Raw genomic sequence first — 23,602 nt, 5'->3', positions numbered from 1 at the left:
TTAAGGTTAGGATAGCCGATTGGTCAGGAGATAGGACCTGAAAAAATTGGGTTACGTTACCTAGCGTAAGCATGGATGCCTGGCCAATGGTAGTGTGTGAATGCTATTGAAGGGTGGGCCTTGCCTCGAAGTTGCGTAGGTTCCATAATAACACAAAGATGACATCTCTTACGTAGGAGATACTATCTCTTAGGTAGGAGATAGTAGCTCTTAAGTATGATATAGTATCTCCTAGTAGGAGATAAACGTAGGTTTTGGCCAACAATGGCCGCAAGTGTTTTTCCACCTTGCCTTCCAGGGCTTCCATAGTCCATTAGATTATTTTCTTTTAAACAATGTATTTATTGATTTTCAACAATGGTAAGACAAATAGACAGACCCCAAGACATTATCAAAAAAGATAATTGACAAACATTACTGTGGGAAAAGAGCTAAATAAATAACATACACAGGTGAAAAGTAAAATAAATAAATACAATTAAGAAAAGGGATATTCTCCTCCCTGTTTATATACCCAACCTTTCATCACTTAAACGTTCCTCCTTTCCTCAGCCCCTTGTAGCTTTTGTATCAATTGGATATATGCCTAGCATGAACAATTTAGGATGTAGAGGTAGTTTTATGTCCAGAATATTATATATTGCATGTGATACCTCCCTCCAAAACTTTGTAATCTCTTTGCACTCCCACATACAGTAAAACTATGTTTATCTTTCTTGTTCACACTTAATGGAAGTGTCTGGGATATTGTCATTACATTTGTGTAGATTGACTGGAGTTATATTTGTGCGCATTAGCCAATTGAATTGTAATAGCCGTAAACTTGTATTTACCGTTTGAGTATGGGCCTCTAAGCACACAATACTGATGAAGTGTTATTACTCTGGTGCTACTTTCCATCCCCATGGATAAGAATTTATTGACGTGTTATTTTCACCTGGCTTAATGTTATTACATGTTTGAGAGCTGATGAAAGTGAAGTTGATTAAAAAAAAAAAATTCTAAATGTATTAGCAGACACAATACTAGTTTGCTAATACCTTCTTGTCTGTATTTGTTTTGTACTAGACTTCGAAGAACTATATTGCTCTGACAGTGTTTTGTTATTACTTGGTGACTTATAGATACCCATGGCCCATTGAGGTGCCTTTGGCATTAAACTAACTGGCCAAGCCACATATTAGGTTCTCTTACTGCCTATTAACATTACAACATTATTGTGATCTTCAATAATTGATTGAAGTCAAAGTTCATTTTTTTACCATAATTTACAGTCTGTTGACAGCACAGAGAGTCAGATATGGTTGAGCTGACGTGACTAACATTAAAAGTGGCCAATGAAAATACGAAATAGATTTGCTCAGATTTGGTTCACTGACAAATGGATTTGGATGGGAGTCAAACAGTGGGGGATGAGTGTATACCCTGCCAGATTAGGAAACCAGGCTATATATCCTTTCATAAATCCTCCTGTCTCATTCTCCTCTCAATCTCTCAAGGTGAACCTAGTCAGTGTTATGTTTTTGATGGAGACGGCGTGTGTGAGGAGTTTGAGCGGGGCTCCAGCGTTCAGGACTGTGGTTACTTCACACCTTTGGGCTACACAGACCAGTGGGCATCCATCGCCACTGCTTCTCACCAGGACCCCAACCACTGTCCCGCCCATGCTGCCACTGGGGAGCCATCACTTACCAAGGTATGAAGTATGAACCACAGAGCACATAAAAGAATTCCAGATGACAATAAACTCCCTGTGGCAATTATTGTTAGCAACAGCTGGCTGCATTTCTAAACAATTTAAAAGATGTATTCATCTCTGTACTATTTGGTCTGGGTAGGACAGTAGGCTTGAACTTTTGGCCACAGTCTGGCCCAATTTATTAAGGCTCCTGCTCGCGGCCGACAGCAAATCTTGACCAACCAGCTAAATCCTCATAGAAGGTAATATCCAGAACATGAAGGAGATGGACCATTAAAAAGTTCTCACTTTATTTTCTACCAACACAGCAAGTTACTTCACATCAATAATGGTGCACTTGCTTGTCCATGACTATATCTAACTAAAATGGAAGGAGTCTGTCTGTCCTTCAATTTTCTCGACACCTGTTCATCTGACCAATTTCATTTGGATTTGAAATCTACCGAGTATATTCCTCAGCTAACTTTCATGGCCCTATTTTAACGATCTAAGCGTACGGTGTGAAGTGCATGGCGCAGATGCGTTTAGGGCGCGCCCAAATCCACTTTTGCTAGTTTGATGGCGGAAAAAAGGGTCCGTGTGCCGGGTGCATGGTTCAAAAGGGTTGTCCTTAGTGTCTTCAACAAATTCATATGTGTGTTTGGGGCGTAACATGCAATAAACCAATCAGAGTGTCATCTCCCATTCTCTTTAAAAGCCAGGTGCGTTTGTACCTTGGCGCATTGCTATTATGATGGCGGATTTGCACCGTAATATTTTTATATTAAATCTTTTGCATGTTTGTGTGCTGCTGCGCTTCCTTGTGTGTGTGTAACAAGCAAAGTGTGCGTGCGTTGTGCATAAGCCTAGGCACATTTTACTAATGCGCTGTTAAAATAACAATGAAATGCTGCGCTATTGTCTTTAGACCAGGTTTTTGTTGGTCAATACCGCAACCACTTCCCGCTGCCTCAAGATAGCAATACGCCAAGAATTCACCTGAACACACCTCCCTCTAAGACCATCACGCCCATGGGCGCAGGTGCATTTGCTATTTAAATGACGTGGGCGCTGGGCGGTCTTAAAAAGAAAAGACACTTGCATTGGGCTTTGCGCCGCGCCGGGTGCAAGATAGGCCCTCAGTGTTCAGTCCCCCCCCGTCCCCCCCCCTCTCTATCTCTCTCTCTCTCTCTCTCTCTCTCTCACCTTTGCACTCTTTTTCTAACTCATTCTTTCTATCTCTCTATTGCTCTCCTGCCTCTCACTTCCCCTTTGTGTCATATTCTAACATTCTGAATGATGAATCAAAATATTAGCGAGTCAAGAGCCTTTCCATTACAGAAAAAAAAATTATTTCTTTAGCTAAGCAGTGACTAGCAAGGACAGGCCTGAAAAGGAAGGGCTTGGTAAATAACTTTGGAGGACATTTTGGCAAAACTTTGTATGACAGCACATCGTTCTTTTTACAATTTAAGTACAAAATTCATCAATCATATTCCAGAACTGACATCTCCTCTAAAATTTCTGCAATCACACAAAACCCCTTAGATCCATCATCGCTTCCAAATGATGTCACAGTTTTAGAAATGTGTTCTTCTCAGCTGGACAAAAAACATGATTTAAGCCACTTTTATCAAGGGAGGATTGTTGGTGTCAGACACACTGGTTCTAGCATGTCAGAACTGGCAAACCTCCCAGGATTTTTAAATGCTACAGTGTCCGTATGAGGAAAGGTGGAATAAACAAAACAAATCAAAGTGTCATGAATAAAGTCAGCATGGCCTGCATCAAATGCTTCACTATCAGAAGAGAATTTGGGCTCTTCTCAAGGCACAAAATAGTCCTTTGTTCAACCATAACAAGGTCTAATGGGAAAAACAGGTTTTACAGTTAGAGGTTTCACGGTATACTGTATATGTATAAATTGTATTGACGATAAGCGTGATATTTAAAAATGTAATCTTAATATGTTACAAATACACGTTAAAATTGTGTAAACAATCCACCGCCGTTCTCGCTTTGCTTCCCTCCCGCAACGCCTCACACATGGGATTTTTTTGTTTATCAGTTCATCCGGTTCAGGTGGCCTTTTCACTATCGAGAGACATCGTATACGACATCAAAGTACTCTATTTACTATTTTAAGAACATCTCCAGAAGGCTTTAAATTGTCTATTTTGTTACTACTGTAGCTTTCCAACAAGGGCTCCACTGCAATCGTATTCCTGTCAGAGGCTTTGTAATCCAGCATGGAACAGCAGTGCTTTTTAGAGACTTTATAAAACCAATAAATCCAACAATGAATGTCTTTAGTGGTTATTTATCCATTTGTCCGTATTGAAAGGAGTTGTTGATGTAGTAGATAAGTTTTAGCTGAAGCCTTACGGAGGGCAAGATATATCCCATGATGCATCCCATGACGAATCAGAGGCTGTGTTTCTGACTAGGCATGTGTGCCTAAAAGTGCTGATCTCAGAGGCCACGCGCAATATAATAACATGACATTGACCCCATCCTAGTATCAGTAGATCTGTGCTGTTTGGGCAGCAACCGGAATAATAAGAGGAATAGTGTGAGTGTAATGAATGTGTAGATTATCCTTTGCTTAACAAACTTAAAGATGAATTCTGGTAGCATTGTTTCTTTTTTCAAATGTTCTATAGATATCGCAATAATATCGTTATTGTGTATTATTTTGGCCACGATAATCGTGTAGTGAAAATCTATATTGTGACAGCCCTACATTAAGTACTTGTCACATTAAAAGGTCAGATAAGGACAGGTTACCTTTCGGACAGTAAAACAAGATCAGTTAAAATTACATTTAATATTATGGAAGCAAAACAAGATTATCTATATTTATTTATTATATAATATGCATTGTGTATTTCTCTTGTTCTGTGTGAAGCTCTGCAGGTACCAGCACCTGGAGGTGAGCGAGAAACTGCCCACAGATGCCTGGTTCCCTTGCACAGCCCAGTCCGACACAAATAATGACCTGGAACATTCATTTTGGCTGATGGTACGCGTGTGTGTGTGTGTGTGTGTGTGTGTGTGTGTGTGTGTGTGTGTGTGTGTGTGTGTGTGTGTGTGTGTGTGTGTGTGTGTGTGTGTGTGTGTGTTTGCACATACTGTATTTGTTTTCCCCGCCACTAAATGGCTGTGGGTGGCTTCTCTGTCTTCAACAGTTTCCAATACTTTTTAAAGTGGGGTTGAAGGGCCTCTTACACAGTCTGCTGCCTTAAACCTCCACACACGCACACATTCCTCAAGTTCAAGTGCATTTTTTTGTACTTTAATTACTCATTTTTCAGGACAACTGTGAATTATGGGTACTAATGATCTGTAGATGATTACCAAATCATGACTAACCCTCTACTTATTCTTTATTTACTTTTGAGCATTTTGTGATATTTCAAAATCATTCAATAATGACCATTACCAGTTGACTAATAGGGGAAGATTAAGTGTTATATAATTAACTCATCATTCATAATTAAATGCTTAAAAGGTTCATGAGTTATTAAAATTCTGGCACCTGAAGGAATAATAGTAATTTTGTAGTAAAAAGATCATTATAAATACATAAATTTTAATTTATGACGGTCCCAAAAATGCAGAGCAACAAATAACTGAATTACCTATGATGTTCTACTCATTCAAAATGATTCTCCAGCATTACATATCATTAACTAATTGTTTATTTGTGAATTAAAAGTAACGTTTAGAATGAATGACAATTGATGTTGGCAGAGCATTACAATAGCTGCTGCTAAGATGATTTCAATGCCTATTTGCCCTGCTTATCTTTGCAGCTACAATATTCACTTGTGCTTCAGATGTCCTGGTTTGTGTAGTGTACTGTATTTGGACCTGACTTTCCATTCCAGACCTGTGTCTGGTTCTCATATTTAGTCATTTTGTATTATTGACTCTTTCAACAATCAACCTTGCAGGTCCAGACTAAGCGTAGGCTAGCTGTTGATTTGAGTGATAGCTTCAAAACATTGTCCGTCATGCTCTAGATTTTAAGGTCCTTAAGAGTCTGCCTCTTTCCTTCCTTGCACATATTCATTCATTTTTCTTTCTCTGTCATCATTTCCACTTCTTTGTTGAATGACTCATCTTTCCATCCCCTGCTACCTTTATGGACACCCTTTTTTATCAGGCACATCTCTGCAACCTCTCTGGAAGGCCGCCTTCTCCCTAAAGACTCTTTCACCGTCTCAAAAGCCTCATGATAACACCCATATCTGCCAGCTCTCCCTGAAACACATCTTTTTCTGTTAAGTGCTCTTTCTATCTCTAAAAGGCCTCCCTCGCCTTACATATTAAATCTCACTTCATCTGAAAAGCATTCCTCAGCCATCCTATCATATCCATTTCTGCCAGCTCTCTGAAAGGCGTCTGTCTCATTCAACAGTTCTAATTCTATCTTTGGAAACCACTCCTCATTATCTAAAAGTGATACTCCAAAATCCATTTTTTTGAGTATGAAACACTTCCAGTCTGTATGCTAAACAGGTGACTGTGAAAAGTTGAAGCTCCATCATAGAGAACAGAGACCAGGGTCAACTTGGAATTACGGCAGTTACATTGGATTTTTAGTCATAACGCAATTACGTACCTGCCCTGCAGCATAATGCACAAGCATGTGCATTGGTTAGGCTACAGAACCCACTTCTGCTCTTCCTGTGGTCACTCAGACAGATCTACATTAGGCTTCTTTTTCTTTTTAAATCTTTTTTTTATTTGTGTTGAAGTCCCTGTTTTCCTAATAAACTTCTGGGGAGGACATGCTACTACCGTGACAAATGGCATTATCCGAACCTTTTCACCTGCCACAGGGAGCTTCACAAGAGCTTTACACAATCCTCTCAGTTCCACCGCTCACTGTGCAGGCGACTGGCAACCAGAAGAAGTCGCTAGTACAACGAAAAGTACAAGCAGCAAGAACCCTAAGTTCCAATCAATGATCCATCATGTTCATTGCAAAGCACAACCAAGCTGGGCCAGGAATCTAACCCTTCCTGAGGCTACCATAGTTTTCTCTATTTACTGTTTATCAACAATTTGATCACAAGCTAGAAGTGTCATGCAAGAATGAAGACATTTTAACTAACATTTTAACCCCACATTGATGGGTGCACGTATGAATCAACAATGACCAACATACTATTCTCACAGTAGGACTTTTAGTTTCAGTTAGGATTTTCGGTAATGTTATTTCATAGTATTATTATCTATATCTTTTTTGGTTTTCTTTCTTTGAAATTATTGCCGCTTTTTTATTGATCCAGGTGGGATTTGTCCATCCTGGAGTGGCCGCCTCTGTGATGGTGTACCTGGCTTCAGATGGGTCGTGGTCTGGAGAGCAGTGTCAGAGGACAGCCACCATCCTTCTGTCTGATACTACTGGCAAGAACCACTCACTAGGTATTTTTACTTGTATTGATTTGTAAGTATTTGATTGTTTTTAGAGTACGATAATGCTGTATGATAAAGACAAACCACGGAATGGACATCAAAGTATAAACAAAGGTTAGAAGCTAGAGGACTACTTGAAACTCTTTTATCTACCCAGGCACACATGACCTCTCCTGCCATCGGAACCCGTTGGTGGTGAATGTGACCCATGACCTCTCTCGACCCTTCTTCATCACGGCCTCTGTTATTCTCCTCTTCTCCTCCCCCTTTGTGGCAGTGGAGAGTGTGGCCCTGAGGACCTCCTGCCACTTCAGCACCTTCGCCCTGACCGGGTGCGCATCAGAGGGTGGGCTCTCCCACAACTACCTACTTAACACACACACACACGCATGCTTTCACACACACGACATGCCAGTAACGGTTTCATACAGTGCTTAAAAAGGGACCATTTGTACACATCTCATAATATTGAACACAGATATTGAATGTTCTCATTAAAGCATGGAACAAGTTAAAAACAAAGTAATATACAGGGCTTAATTTGAGCCTAAACACGCCAGAACATGTTCCGGCACCTCCAACGTTGGATCTGGAACCTTTTTTATTGGATCCGGCACCTCCTGTGTCCTCCTGGGACATTCTGCTTAACGTGAAAAAACTTAACGTGGTTTAATGTACCTCAACAACGATCAATGATCACCAAAATGGTTGAGATTGCTGTTATAGCCTCATTTAACTCAGGGGAAAAATGTCAAAAAGACAAAAAAGTTTGCTTAACTTGTTCAAATACGCTGGCCAGTCGGATCCCAAACAAGCAAAAACCGTTTCTGCCGATCGAGAATGTGGAGACCACGGTTGGTTTTTTAATTCAATAGTCCGATGGATAATTGCTGCTTATGAAAACGATTGTTGCAGTGTGTATTTCATTTTTTTTTTTTTTTACATTTCGCACCGATGCAGTGCATGTTCTGAAATAAAAATAAACATTGCCCTGATGTACACACAGCGTTGTTTAGGTATTTTTAGTCAGAGAAGCTACTAGGCAGTGTAATTTTTTTTTTTTGTTCCGTTACCTCCAACCCCCATTTTGAGTCGCCGGATCCACCCCCCCTCTGCGCTCCAGGACCTCCCACTTTACAAATTAAGCACTGGTAATATATAAAATAAATATTCTAAAAGCAATATGTCAAGTGTTTGGAAGTTTGACACATTGGTTGTACAAAAATAAAAACAGGACTGTTCATTTGGTACCTTTTTTTTTTAATAGAAATTTTAGAATCCATTCTAAAACTTTAAAAAAAAGTACTCCACCGATTTGCATCATCATCATCGCATTGCACTCCTACTGTATACAATTGTCGGACTCAAGATGGACAGTTTAAAAAACAAGGATGAAAATTGATGCAGCAGAACCGGAGATGTCATCTTTTTTTAATCCACACATGCTTTTTTCCTCAAGTGACATCATTTGAGTAAAAGCATTTATAAAAGGTTACGTAGCTCCTTTTAGACCGACAAAAGGCTTCATTTTTTACATATGCAGTAGTACTCCCCAAGACCTGTAAACTGACTTTGATGTGTGAAATCGGTGGAGTTCCCCTTTAATGTAGTGTACACTTTAGTAGGAAAGAAGCACAATCTCAATTGGAAAAAGATAATTTGCAGTTTTTTTAAACGTAAACATGTATGAACAATTAATGTTCAGTCTTGGCATTTTGTAATTAACAGCCTCCCAAAACCTTGGAGTATTCCATTAATTTGATAGAATTTGCTTTCCAAGAAATAGTGATTGTTTAGGCCTCCTAGTTGCTTGCTCTGTCTCTCCCTGCCTCTCATCCTTCTCCTTCTCCCTCTCCCATCCTCCCTCCTTCCCGGAAATAGCTGTTTGCGGCAGCCATGTCAAATGGACAGCTGCAGTCCTCCCCAGTTAGAGCACGCCTCTGTCAGGTAGGCCCTTTGGAATCAAACACTCAACAATCAGCGAGCTGAAACAACAGACAAAAGAACTATCTATATATCAGTGTGTCTCTATAGGTGTACAGGAGGAGGGGAGTCCTCTCACTGCTCTGTTCAGTGTCACCGTGGTTTCAGTATCACTGTCCTCAACAGCAGGGGAACCCTTCCCCACCAGGTACACTGAATAATGCATCATGTGTTGCACTGTTGAAATACCATTTTACAATGTCCTTTCAATGTTAAGTTATTGCCTGGTTATCCATTGATGCAAAAGTATATTATGCAAGAAATAGTTGGGTGGGTCTTGACATTTAACAGAGATGTAAGAGGGACAGCACCAATGTCTCAGGAGAAAGACATTAACAGACAAACAGTAGGGCTTTCAGTGTTTCAAATTCTAGAGTAGTCCAACAATAATTTGTTCCAATATTTGTGTTCTTTTACTCACTCAAAATGTGTGGTTGCATCCTCATTTGCTTCCAAAACCTGGGGTAACTTACTTACACTACAGATGAATGATGAGGGAAACTAAACAGATTTAATGTCTCAGTTTAACAGATGCCACTGAATGTCAAAGGAAAAGCCCAATGAATTGTCTACAGAATTCAGACAGAATGTTAGGAATCATATAGAGTACGTAAAGTTGGAACCTCACAAATCAACAAAAGGTTGATGCAAAGGCTTGAATATTGTGATGGGAATCAGCAAGGACCTCCCCATACCTAATTGGATTAATTGTTAAGGCTAAGGTCCTGACAGGCAGTGCATTTTCTGTAATTTTTACAGGATTTGTTGACCATTTTTTCCTTCTCACTATTATTATCTTTCTTTCTTTCTTTTTTTCTTTCATTTATTCAAGAGAGAAACACATTTGGAGTGTTTCCACGGTTCTTGGGATCACGTAGTTAGCTGCCAGCCTGTAGATTGCGGCCTGCCCGATCAGTCTCATGTCTACCACGCCATATTCAGTTGCCCCTGGGGAACCACCTTTGGCAAACAATGTTCCTTCACCTGTGGATCACCAGCTATACTACAAGGTAAGTCATAGATTTGTCTATTCTGCTCTACTCTAGTCCAGTCTATTCTTTTCAAGTCTATTAGTTCCAGTCCAGTCTTGTGTATTATTAGTATATTCTTTCTTAAACAGAAATGGATGAAGAACAGACTGTAAAATACATTGTCACACTTGGTCACACTTACATTTGCATTACATTTACATTTGGAATACCAACACTATCAGGCTAACCATGCAAAGACAAACCTACTTTTCAAAAATTTCCAAAAAAACATATTGCCTCAAGATTATGATACTGTTATCAGAGGTTATGTTTTTGGCTTGGTTTGTCTGTTTGTTGGTTTGTTTACTGAAAAACTACGAAACTTTGATGGAAGGGTGTAGCATGGGCCAAGGAAGAACCCATTACGTTTTGGAGCAGATCCGAATCATGTCTGTGATACACACATTACTAACATTGTGAGATAGGGCATTTGTGCTGCATTCATGTGGTTTCGGAATAATCGTGAGAAAATAGTTCCGGATCATATTTCATGGCTCCGCTGATCCGTTTCCTTTGACACTCGTTGTCATGCAAATACTGGTTCAGCTATCAACGGGGTGTTTAAATGCTCTGAGCAATAAAATACAACGCATCTTTTTTTTTAGCATCTATGCTGTTTCCACATTACGGGCCCTATTTTAACGATCTGAAACGCAAGTATGAAACGCAAAACGCAAGTAGCTTTGTGGGCGGATCTCGGGCGCTGTTGCTATTTTACCGGCGGGATAAATGGGCTAGATTTATCAAGCCGTTTGCGCCTGTTTCCAGGCGCTAATTGGTCGCAAAGACGGACGTAACCGATGCGGGCTATTTACAAACAGGGCGCACTTGGGTAAAATCGCAGATTGTCTGCCACATGAGCGAGAAGAGACAAGTTGCGCTTTCAATATGCGTTCGTGGGAGGGTCGTGGGAAAGTGGGAGTTCCACCCAAAAGGTGGGAGGATAAGCGCAAAGTGCACCTAATTATATATTCCGTGGTATTTACAAAGACTGTCAGTAGGAGGCCCTCTATTCTGCGGGGAAATTCTCCGCCTCTTTAAACCAGCCGGTACGAGTTTCCTCGTAGGCCTTTATGCCGCTGGTGAAATTGCAACAGCAATTTGAGCAAGACGAAGACATAGGCGAGGCTGAAAATATTTTTAACAGAAGAATCACACTTTGTCAGTGAACACAACATAATTTAGCGTTACAGATCAAGCAGACATGCAATATTAGAGTTACTGGAAGAAATCAAAGATGAAATTGAATCTCCCACTCAGCGTTCACATCCCATTCCAGCAGTTGTTAAACTCCTCGCTACATTACAAATATTGGCATCAGGATCATTTCAAACAGTCATAGCATCAGCAGTGGGAATATCGCAGTCTGCACTCAGCCATATCATAGCACCAGTACGCGGCCGCGGGCGCAAGCAAAAGTAAGGGAGGAGGGGGGGGAAAAAAAAATAATGGGGTGGGGGGGGGGGGGGGGGAAAAAAACAAAGGAAAAGGCTGTGGAAGCATAGCGTGCGCTATTACCGAACTCGCATAAACAGACGCAGCGCAAACTGCGCTAGTGTTAGTAAATCTAGCCCAAATGACTCTTGCGCCCGACGCAAATCTAAAATGGGTTGGTCTGAAGTAGCTAGGTGTGGTTTGGGCGTAACGTGCAATAAACCAATCAGAGCGTCATCACACATTCCCTTTAAGAGCAGGGCGCTTGTTCCATGGCGGATTGCTATTATGCGCGCGAGTTTGCCTGGCGCAGCCAGCGGAGCTGCCGGTGCGAGATGCGGCAAAGTAATAAATGCCCGTCTAGGCTGGGTGGCGATGTTGCTGCGGCCACTCGGGCGCATCTCCTCAAGTCTGGAGAGGATTGCTGCAGCAATGGAGCGTGGGCCTCAAACGCACCACCTGCACCTGTTGTGCCCCTTCCTCTTCCCCCACTCCATCTCCGTCCACCCGCTCCATCAGGACCACGTCGCGATTACTCCCGGACCAGATCCGCGGAGTGTCCAATCCCACCGTAGTTCAACATCACGTCTCCTTAAGTCCTCTAATATTTCCTCATTTATGTCATCAACACATCCATGATTCATGGAAATGTGTAAAACACAACAAGCCACAAAGAATGCTGCAACTTTTTGAGGACTGTAAGTGCCTCCTGATCTATCCAAACACATGAAGCGCATTTTCAGTAATATTTTCCTTTGTAATTATGTATGGTTTTCAAAAATGGGAACTGCTGTAGATGAGAGAAGTGTATGCGCGTTGTGCACACGCTACATTATGGCCAAGCATGCGCCCCTAAAATAGCATCTGAATAACGCGCTACTGACTTTAGACTAGCGCCACTGACTTTAGACTAGGTTTTTCCTGGTCAGTGGCGGAATTGTTTTCTGAAACTGCAGAATAGCACAAAGTAACGTTTGCGCCGGCACACGCCTCCTCTTTTCGCTGAACCGCCCCCAGGAGCGCAAATACATTCCCTAATTTACCGACGTGCGTCTGTGGAGGGAAAAGTCCGCTGTGCGTTGGGTGCAAAATAGGAATGATACATGCGTCGGTGTACAAAGGCAATTGCGCTGAGTGCAAGATAGGGCCCTACGACTTAAAGCTCATGAACACACCAAAGTCGGAAGAACAACTTCCCAACTCGGGAAATGGGACCATCCAATGAGCACGGGAATGCAGCATTGGCCTTGGTGGAGGTCTGCGCTTTCCCAGTTACTTATTGGCTGCTGTTTCCAGTGAGATAAACCAAGTTTCAATGAGTTTTAATCAAACGGATCATTTACAATTTGAAGAACCTCATTTGACAAACACATTTCTTGAGTTTCTCCCAATTATTCACATTACTGAATGATAATGTGGCCAACATTTCTCTATAAAATAATACTTTTCAATTAATAACTAATTTCCTTTGCTGCTACAACCCACCTTCTGCCAGTTACAGCTCAGTCTAGTGAACAGACAAACCACAGAAAGATGCTTCCACTAGTTACAGTCCATAATTGAAAAATGAAATGGACATTAAAGGGGTGATAGAATGATTATATAGGGTATTTCACACTGTTCCTTATGGTCTCCTAATGGGGTATGTAACATTAGTTGGGCTGAAAATGGCCCGGTTGATATTTTATTGGCCCTTATGCATCCCTGTGTTTTGGCCCTATTTGTAACAAGAGCTTTTCTTCCAAATATGGTATGGTCATGAATATTTAGATGAGCTGCGTGCTGCTTGGTTGAGCCTATAGCCCCCGTTACACACATAGAGACGCGCTGATTGGTTGGCGACTCGCAGCCCCGCAATGTAGAGATTAGAGTGTGCTGATTGGTTGAGCGAATCCCCAATACACAGACAATAGAAAGCGCGACAGAATCTCATATTCCAGACACTGCAATGTTTCCTTACCAAATTCACTTCTGAGACTTTTTATGCGAGAAATCAACTATATAAAGCTCAAATATGGGCCGTTTACGAAAATGGATGGCTAATTGCAAATTTGGTAAAACTGTGTGGGGAGTTCAGCTGCCTGTTTTGCTGCCTCGCCACGAAGCGCGATCTACAGGGGACAAGGGCAGCTGCCCCACTGTAGGCGCCTTGCCCCCAGCTGCCCCCTAACTTTGGCATTCAAAAACTTTGCTTGTAAAACAAACTGCCACTATGTGCACAGGCTTCTTAAAACATTGAAACAAACAATTAATTTATATTAATTCATAATAAATAATAATTGTAGATGTAATCTTAGCCCCCTGCCCCTCAAATACTTAGCTACGTCCCCTGCATCAAACGTGCAGAGCGCCGTTCGCACATTCAGGCTCGCACACAGCGAGTCTGCTGCGTATGGGGGCCCTGCATCCCGGCAAAGACTGGAGCGACTGAGCTGCCCCCTCCCGAAGCCTCTCAAAGTGAAGTCTGTTTCCCCAGGTGAAGTTAAAACACACGTTTCATCTAAAGTTAAATTTGTAATAATTATAATGTCTGCTAAAGGCGAGTCAGTATCAACAACAGCGCGTCTGTTAGCCAAAAGTCAAATTGCTCCCTCGTGGGTTGTAGCGCATTCTGCTGTTTGATTAGTTTGATTTCAGTAAAGACAAGAAGAGCATAATACAGAATATTACAAACTGGCATGTTTGAATTCATAACGTTTACAGAGGTCGCCGTTTGGTTGGCGTTACGCTACAACACACTACACAGTGCTTGCTGAGACCGATCATTTGTATATGATTAGTTAAGGAGTAGGCTACTATAAAATCCACTTCCTCTCACATATCACGGCAATACGGCTGCACAAATTAAACCAGGCAACATACTTTACTGTCAAACTGGGAAAACAACAAATACAACGGGATTAAGAAGGCTAGTCTAAACATAACTGATGTGTGCATGTAATAAATCTCGTCTGATGTTATGTTTTTTAGGCTACTTATTAGCTACAGGGCCATACAGTGTAATGTAATACAATAATAACAAGAGCTTTTCACATCTTGACTTTTGCAGGCCAGAGTAGCTGGAGATATTAGCTGAAGCCTAAAAGTGGGGATATTGCCAGCCAAGAAAATCCTGAGTAGTGCACAGGAGGAAGAGGAGGAGGGAAATGAAGAAGGAGAAGACAGTAAACTGGAGAGACCAGGCAGGTCAGAGCAGGAGAAGACCACAGAAGGAGATGCAGAAATGAGTGAAAGAGAAGAGGGAAAGGAAGAATTGACAGTGAGGGATGAAGAGGAGGCTGCAGGTTCAGAGAGAGGGACAGAGGCAGAGAGTGATCAGGAGGATGAAGATGACAGAGAGGAAGAGGAGGCTGCAGTAACCCCTGGACCATATGGTTGGTTTATATTCTCCTTACATATAAATTGCAGTACAGTAACATAACATGTCCTGTGACATGATGTGTTTTCAGTTTTTGGCTATTTCCATTCTGTTGTATATGTTATAGGGTTAGATATGTAAATATTTACATATACAACAACAGTTCACTCTTCTCAAGACACTTTACAGATAGAGTAGGTCTAGACCACACTCTTTAAGTTACAATGACCCAACAATTCTCCCAAGAGCAAGCATTTGGTGCAACAGAAACATCAGACATATCCAGGGTCTTGGTGGTCGCTGGTTACATACAGATGGATACAGATATAGAGAATTATGATTCATAATAATGGTAATTATAGTAACAAAAAAGATAATGGAACTATGAATAGAAATAATAGTTGTAGCAGTTTAGGGCGTAGCAGTTTAGGGCATAGCAGGGCGTTGCGGGGCGTAGTAGGGCATATCAGTTTATGTATGAGGGTTTCCATGTACCGTCTTCCCCTGCCACCCTACCAAGATCTCTTGCTACCCCTTTGCCCCCCCATGTAAAATTTTCTAGATCCGCCACTGCTCGCCGCCTGGCCTGCCTTCCTCCACAGACCCCGGCTTGCTGTGAGCTCGATTGAGCTCCGGCACGGCTGCTGCAGCCCACAGCACCTCATACCCGCGCAAAGTCATCGTTTGGGCTGGTGGACTACTACCAAACGCCGCTGCCCTGACAAAGCTCCAGGGCCTGCATCTCCTCTCTTCCTGCTAGCTAAATGGCCCGTGTGTGAGAGCGCGGTCAGCGAGCTTGTTACACCAGCAATCTCTTACCACATGTTACACACATGTCACGCCACTTATACAACATCTAACTAAATGTCTTATAAAGCTAAAAACGGTGTCCGATTTCAAGTTAATGAATATTTGTGAGCTGTAAGGGTTTCGTTAGCTGCGACTGTCCCTGCAATCCTATGTGTACAGATTGCGGCTAGTTAGCTTCATTTTTGGTCGTAATTCGAGTATATTTACAGTTTGAATTTCGTCACGCCACTTATACAACATCTAACTATATGTTTTATAAAGCTAACAACGGTGTCCGATTTCAAGTTAATGAATATTTGTGAGCTGTAAGGGTTTCGTTAGCTGCGACTGTCCCTGCAATCCTATGTGTACAGATTGCGGCTAGTTAGCTTCATTTTTGGTCGTAATTCGAGTATATTTACAGTTTGAATTTCGTCACGCCACTTATACAACATCTAACTATATGTTTTATAAAGCTAACAACGGTGTCCGATTTCAAGTTAATGAATATTTGTGAGCTGTAAGGATTTTGTTAGCTGCGACTGTCCCTGCAATCCTATGTGTACAGATTGCGGCTAGTTAGCTTCATTTTTGGTCGTAATTCGAGTATATTTACAGTTTGAATTTCGTCACGCCACTTATACAACATCTAACTATATGTTTTATAAAGCTAACAACGGTGTCCGATTTCAAGTTAATGAATATTTGTGAATTCCAGAGGAATTCTAAGAGGAGGCTAGCTAGCTCTCATTGATAGAGCTCCATCCAGCCGCAGGCTCTATCAATGAGACTCATGGACAAGCTGCGTTTATTTTCCCAATAGTTTGTTTAAATAACTCAACACATTATAATTACACACATTATAAGATTAACTAGAATCTGTGGTAAGATAATGCTGGCGTAACAAGCTCGCTGACCGCGCTTTCACTCACATACACCGGGCATTTAGCTAGCTAGCAGGAAGAGGGGAGTTGCAGGCCATGGAGCTCTGTCAGGGCAGCGGCGTTTGGTAGTAGTCCACCAGCCCAAACAGTGACTTTGCGCGGGTATGAGGTGCTGTGGGCTGCAGCAGCGTGCGGAGCTCAATCGGGCTCACAGCAAGCCGGGGTCTCTGGAGGAAGGCAGGCCAGGCGGCGAGGCAGCAACACAGGCAGCACCAGCCTCTGAAGTCCGACACACAGTCGGACAAAATTTGCAATTAGACATACATTTTCGTAAAACGGCCCATATTTGACCTCTAAGTAGTTGATTTTTCGCATAAAAAAGTCTCAGAAGTGAATTTAATGGTAAAATAGCATAGGAACAATGTATACATTTTCTGAGATCTGCACGACCTAGATTCAGAAAACTACCTGATCTCAGGTCAGTTGTGTAGCCTATGCAAATGTTGGGGCGTGACCGTTCTCTTAATACACCCATGGGCTGACAAAGGTTCCGGTTTTTGGGAGGTTGACGTCAACTTCCAGCTTTGTTGGGATTCGCCCGTTTTCAGCGGCAGTTTCAAAATATGAAATTTTCATAGTAAAGGGGTGTCAATGGGATTTTGAGCTTCTATGTATGTCCTATTTACCCACCAAACTGTCGTTATTCAACTATGACAGGGTAAAATTGGTTTTTCATTCTATCACCCCTTTAAACCTTAATTTTACACCATTACATATTAAAAGTTTTTTAACAGGGCGAATCCTGTTATAGTTAAAGACAGTGTTTAAAACAAATTAGTTTAAAACAGCTAAGACAAGGGGAACTAATCTACAGTGTTGCAATAAAATCACAGTGGAAATGCCATTTACGAAATCACAACCATGTCTTCTCTCAATGAAGCTCACAGTGCTTCTCTTTGCTTTATGGCCTTGAAAATGTTAGAGTGGACTGCACAAATTAAAATTCAGCATGAGCGCTGATAGAAACATCTACAGTACATGGCATATTCCTGTTCCCTTTACACACTACTCAGATGTCCACAAAGTTTTTAAAAACACCACTTGCACCATAATGAGTCAGAACAAATATTGCCTGTGGGCACCCATAACTAGGAGCACCACCACACGCACAAATTCATAGTTACACCCCCTGATTGAATGCAAGTTACGCAATGTAGTAGATGCTTCTTGAAGTGATTTAGATGGAACAAGCGTGATGTCCAAACTTGTGTTTGTGGTTGGAAAGCCTCAGCGAATGCTCAAATGTCGTAGTGGAGTCAGCAGTTAGACCCATGTATTCATGCTCTAAATACAGATTGTGCAGAAATAATTCTATTTGTGGCTTTTGGTTTCGTGAGATATGTTTGAAGGCCATAATGCGTCACTCAGCACACTGTGTAATTCACAAGAATATATTCAGTACACACCAGTACAGCTGTAATGGATTTTGATCATCACAACACCGGCACAATGTTTAAATAGCTTATTAAAATGTGATGCCATGTTAAAGATTCATTACATTTTATAGACCCAATACAAATTGTGCAATGTTTAGGGTGTTATGATTCTCCACACATACATAAGTCATGTGTACTCATACAGGCATAGAAAATATTAGCTTTGGGCAACATTGAAGACATAACGGTACAAGACAGAGCCATTTAACAAAACCAAAATGAACAACACAAATGAAGTCATGCTGTTGACTTACTTGTGCTTCTACCATGTACGTCTATGTGTTTTAGTTATAGTGCAGAACATATAACTTTTTAGAAATGTATGTGTTAGAATCAGAATTAGTAATACTCTCCGGGGGAAAATTGGTTTACGTTCAAGTTTCTCCCACTCTAGATTACAAATTAATATAAACATAGAGAAATTCTAACAAAAATAGAAATAAGTATTTTAAAAAATGAGCATTATTTGCTGACAACATCATTTTATTCTTAAAACACTTAAACACATCCATACCAGCACTGTTAGATCTAATCGGCCTGTTTGGTAGTATCTCCGGATATAAAGTAATGCTTTAAAATCATCACTAATGCTGCTTAACAGAAATGAAAGACAATGTATGAACCAATACTTATTTACTTACAAGCTCTCATCTAATTTTACATATTTAGGCATCAAAATAACACCTCATTTAGAATCTATAGCACCAACAAACTATGAAAGAATGTTTAAGAAACTCACAGTACTCTTTAGGAATTTTTTATGGAATAAGAAATGTATTTGATTCCGCTTATCTCTGCTGTATCTTCCAGTCGATACTGGGGGGCTGGAATGTCCAAATCTTTATTGGTGCTATTTACTAACACAATTGAGAACTATAATGCTCTATTTTTCTTCTGGAGATGCTCCATCACGGATGGACATTGAGTTATGCTCCTTAAGGGACTATTGCATTTGTACCTGTATTCAGCCAAGCTAAATTACTTAAGAACACATACTGCTCACCCTATAGTTCTTAATATGGTTAATGTATGGTATGAGGTAAAAGAATATATGAACATATTGGACTCTCTGTCACAATTCAGCCCAGTGTGGGGCAATGTTTCATTTAAATGCAGGATTCCAGATATGGGCAAAGGAAGGAATAAGTAAATTAGGTGACCAATTTAAAGAAGGAATTCTAATGACCATGGAAGAAATCTCTCTAACATATGACATCCCAACGAAACATTTTATTTAAATATCTCCCTATCTACCTTTTTTAATAATTGTACTACTGAAAATTCAGTAAAAACATTGTTAAAAAATATATAAGCATCATACTGCAATATATAACAACAATATATAGAAAAAATATAAATAAGAATGTATGTATACTACAATATATAACAACAGCATAAATAATAATGCTGAACTAGAATGCCACTTGCAGAGCGCAGACCTCCACCAAGGCCAATGCTGCATTCACAGTTGTGTTGAGAGTTGGGAAGTCGTTCTTCCGACTTTGGTGTGTTCATGAGCTTTAAAACGCAATGTTAAAACAACATGGATGCTACAAAGAAGATGTGTTGTGTTTTATTGCTCAGAGTGTTATTGCTCAACACATTGACAACTGTTTTCAGTATTTATGTAAAAAGGAAGAGCAAAGGAAACGGATAAGGTGAGTCATGAAATACTGTATGATCAGGTCTGTAATCCTGCTGACAGACGAACAAACCGAGCCGAAAACATAACCTACTTGGCGGAGGAATATTAGTTGAAATAAGTTAGTTAAAAAATAGGTAAATTAGTTAGCAAGGCTAAAAGGCTATGCTACTTTTGAAAGATTAAATCATACAGTCTTCGTCTTTCAAATGAAAAGTGGAATTCATAAGCGATGAAATTGCACACCATTAAATTCAATACACAGAGGTTTTGCTGCTACATTGTCACTTGGTCTGGTATGACCAGTATCTTATTGGCTAATGTTAGGTAATGTTTGCAAACTTCATATAGATATTACTGTGTAACTGACATTACTGAAGGTTACAAAGTCAGTTGTGACTTTATGACTCTTCTCTACTTGATATGGTTGCAAGTACATTTGAGCATGTTACAGAGAAACATTTTTACGTGGTTTAATAAAAAATAGTGCTGTCAAACGATTAAAATATTTAATCGCGATTGATCGCATTAATGTCATAGTTAACTTGCAATTAATCGCATTAATGTCATAGTTAACTTGCAATTAATCACACATTTTTGTCTATTCTAAATGTCCCTTGATTTCTTTTTGCCCCATTATTTTTTCTCATTTTAATGCTCTTATCACCATGGAAAAGTCGATCGGCTTGCTTTGTGCTTTTGCCGCCTGGCTTTGACGAGGGGGCGGAGAGGGGGCTGTGTGCTTGGCCATCAAGTGGTATTTCAGACTAGACGTGCTGCGATGATAGCTCAGTTCACAACGACAAAACACACAGATCACTTTGGTCTTGTCAATGGAACCATTTGGCAACTTTTTAAAAGTATACTTTCCATTCAGAATCTTATTGGCATCCATTTCGGCGTCTCGCGCTCACCATCCACTCAAAATGTAACGCAACGCCTACTACTCTTTGGCCAGCTCGCAAGCCCAAACAAGTGTGTGCGGCGTGCCTGTTGTTTTGTTTCTGGTCTAGTTAGATCCAGTGTGGTGTTGTAGTTTTTCTAACGTTACTAGTTGTTGCAACAGCATGTGAAAAAAAAAAAAAAAAAATGCTCGACCAAAAAGAAAGTTAATCTCGTGATAAAAAAATTGACACCGTTAAAATGGGTTTGCATTAACGCCGCTAATAACGTATTTAACTGACAGCACTAATAAAAAACAAATGTAAACCACCAGGAGGCATGTGCACTGTCAGTGCACTGTTCAACTGTGTTATATAGTCTCAAGAAAAGTAATCCTAGTCCTATATAATCTGCACTTTGAGTCAGGCACCTGCAAGTCAAATCTGTCCAGAAATTTAAAGTAACATTAAATAACTCTGACTTGCTTGAAGTTACTTACTCTCTAATTTGTAATAATCATTAATCTCATCATTCAACACAGGTGACACAACATGACTCATTACATTTACGATAAAAAACAAATTTAATATATCAACTAGAAGGGCACTCGTAGAGCACAGGCCTCCGCTAAGGCCAGATGCTCTATGTTGCATACATTGTCTTTAAAAAGTGAAAAATAATTGGCTAATCCGCTCCAAAATGTAATTGGTTCTTCCTTGGCCCATGCTACACCCTTCCACCAAAGTTTCATGAAAATCAGGCTAGTTCATAGCCTGGGTAAACCCTGATGAACTTCCGGCAAATTTGAGATTTGCTCTGCAAGTCAGTCTGGCCAAGAGCCCATTCAAGCCCATTTCCAATTTTTCAAAATCGAGGCACCAATCACAACCGTTGAGGCGGGCTTTACACAACGACGATAGCGCAGCGACAGCAAACTGCTTTTTGTTTACATTCAACATGACGGCCACCGAAGCGCAGCAACCCGTTGATGCTGCTGTCGCTGCTACGTCACCCGGATCGTTGGTCTGATTGGTTGAAGGACTATCCAGTTGCGCCCAGAGGCATTTAAGCGGCATCCGTTGATTTTCCCTTTGGAAATGAGCTGTGAATTAACCTTTCCCAGACCCACTCTCAGTTGAGAAGGGTCTGGTGTCAACCAGGCTAGCTAGTTCAGGCTTCTGTAATCCTCCTGACAGACAAACACACACACCAACAAACAAAAAACAACAAACTGAACTGAAGACATAACCTCCTTAGCGGAGGTAATAAAGGTGAATGCCATGCCATTTTACAAAATTATTTACCAAGTATATTTTACTGTATTGCTCAAATGTGTTAGACACACTTTGCTTCCTCTGTCCAACTGTACTCTGAAATCCTCTCCCTCCCCCCTAAGGTGACAGTGACAGGTTGGTCTGTTTGGAGGACGGTCTGTGGTCTTTCCCAGAGGCCTACTGCAAGATAGAGTGTCCAGAGGTTCCAAATATACCCAATGCCAAGCTGTTAACAGCAGACTGTCTGGCCTCAGGGCACGATGTTGGCTCTGCCTGTCGTTACAAATGCAACCCAGGCTTCTATGTAACAGGGAGCCTCAAAAAGAAGACACAGAGGAGGTAAGTGTTTTTTTTTTTTTGGACTGTTGGCAGCTCAGTGGAGAGAGAATTGTGCTACAGCTGCCATGGTTTGAAAGGGGATTTATACTAGCATCACTCATTATGAAAAATGTATGTATTAATAGCAGTATATGTTAAAACATCCATGACAGAGCAAATGCTGTCTCCTCTTTTGTGTCTGTGCAGTGTGTTCTGAAACCTTAAATTATGACTGAGATTGATTATTATGTTGATATATATATATATATATATATATATATATATATATATATTTTGTGGGTTGTGCCACACTTTAAATACTAGTAAATCTGTGTAGACAGCAGACCAAAGTAAATGCAGTATTTTATTACGCTAGCTCCCTGCGTAATGGAGGAAATTCCTTCTTTTCCTTTATTTTACAAGATTCCCATTACGCACTGCTTGATGAAACTAGGATATTTGATTTAGATATTTTATGCAACCGTATAACAATGCATCACATGAACACCCAAGGGCAAAGTATTAAATATCGATGGGTGCAATTTAAAGAGGCATTTTCTTTGGTCCATCATCTGTGAAACTATTTTCTGCTTTGGAACAAGCTCACATTAAGATCCAATAAAATATCTACCGCTGCTAACTGGACCTCGTCATTACTATGCCAATTGTATTCATTGGGTAACTGCTCATTACTGAACACAGTTCACATGTTGTTAATGAGATGAGGGTTTCTAATAGGAGGAGACACAGCCTCTGGGGTAAGTTTATATGCAGCTTTTGATGGAGTCAGCTATCTCTCTTCACACATTTCAGTCTGTATCATTATTATTATTATTATTAAGTAATGTAACGTCTTGAATTCTAGCTAACATACAGTGTATCAAACAGCTTTTAATATCATATAAGGCCAGTAAAAATATACATTTTATAGTTTTGTATGTATTAAATTTCCACCAAATACAGTGGGAAACTATCTTGTATAAAGATCCATTTGCAGCTGGGTATCTTTATGAGTTACGCTTTCACAAATATATGTGTAAACATTTTAATAACCCCTGATGCTTTATTAGTCCAACATGTGAAAGTAAACTGCAGCAGCTATTAAAGAGCTTTAAACAGGATTTTTACGCTTACCTTTGACACATGTATCCACATACTGTTGCATTTACACACTACGTGCTCCACACCGGAGATCTTTTTTTTACTGTAGAATGGGCACTCTGTATGTGTTTCGTTATTTAAACAGTAAAAGTAAAATGGGACGATAGAGTATGTGAGGAGGGGTATAGAGTGCATGTGGTTCTACTAAGGCTGTACCAAGTGTCATGTTTTTTAAAATCAAATCTGATGATTCATCGGACTAAATGAGCTAGTCTTACTGATTTACTCCTAAATCAACTTTCTTT

General features: G+C 40.5%; 2 protein-coding genes across 2 annotated transcripts in view; one reads left to right on the top strand and one right to left on the bottom strand.

The window, feature by feature from the left end:
* astn1 (astrotactin 1) overlaps positions 1–23,602 on the bottom strand; it is a 566,677-nt gene that overhangs the window by 61,465 nt on the left and 481,610 nt on the right. The window lies entirely within an intron of this gene.
* Positions 1–23,602, top strand: part of pappa2 (pappalysin 2) — a 105,713-nt gene that overhangs the window by 57,691 nt on the left and 24,420 nt on the right. The window contains exons 15-22 of the mRNA XM_039816834.1: positions 1,500–1,696; positions 4,587–4,700; positions 6,979–7,114; positions 7,263–7,437; positions 8,987–9,052; positions 9,140–9,236; positions 9,921–10,098; positions 22,001–22,217. Of these exons, the coding sequence (XP_039672768.1) occupies positions 1,500–1,696; positions 4,587–4,700; positions 6,979–7,114; positions 7,263–7,437; positions 8,987–9,052; positions 9,140–9,236; positions 9,921–10,098; positions 22,001–22,217 (1,180 nt within the window). The remainder of the gene's footprint in view (positions 1–1,499; positions 1,697–4,586; positions 4,701–6,978; positions 7,115–7,262; positions 7,438–8,986; positions 9,053–9,139; positions 9,237–9,920; positions 10,099–22,000; positions 22,218–23,602) is intronic.

This window comes from Perca fluviatilis, chromosome 11 (assembly GCF_010015445.1).
Source record: "Perca fluviatilis chromosome 11, GENO_Pfluv_1.0, whole genome shotgun sequence".
Taxonomy (NCBI): Eukaryota; Metazoa; Chordata; class Actinopteri; order Perciformes; family Percidae; genus Perca; species Perca fluviatilis.
Note: the sequence above shows the minus strand (reverse complement) of the source record. Positions and strands in the feature narration are given on the sequence as shown.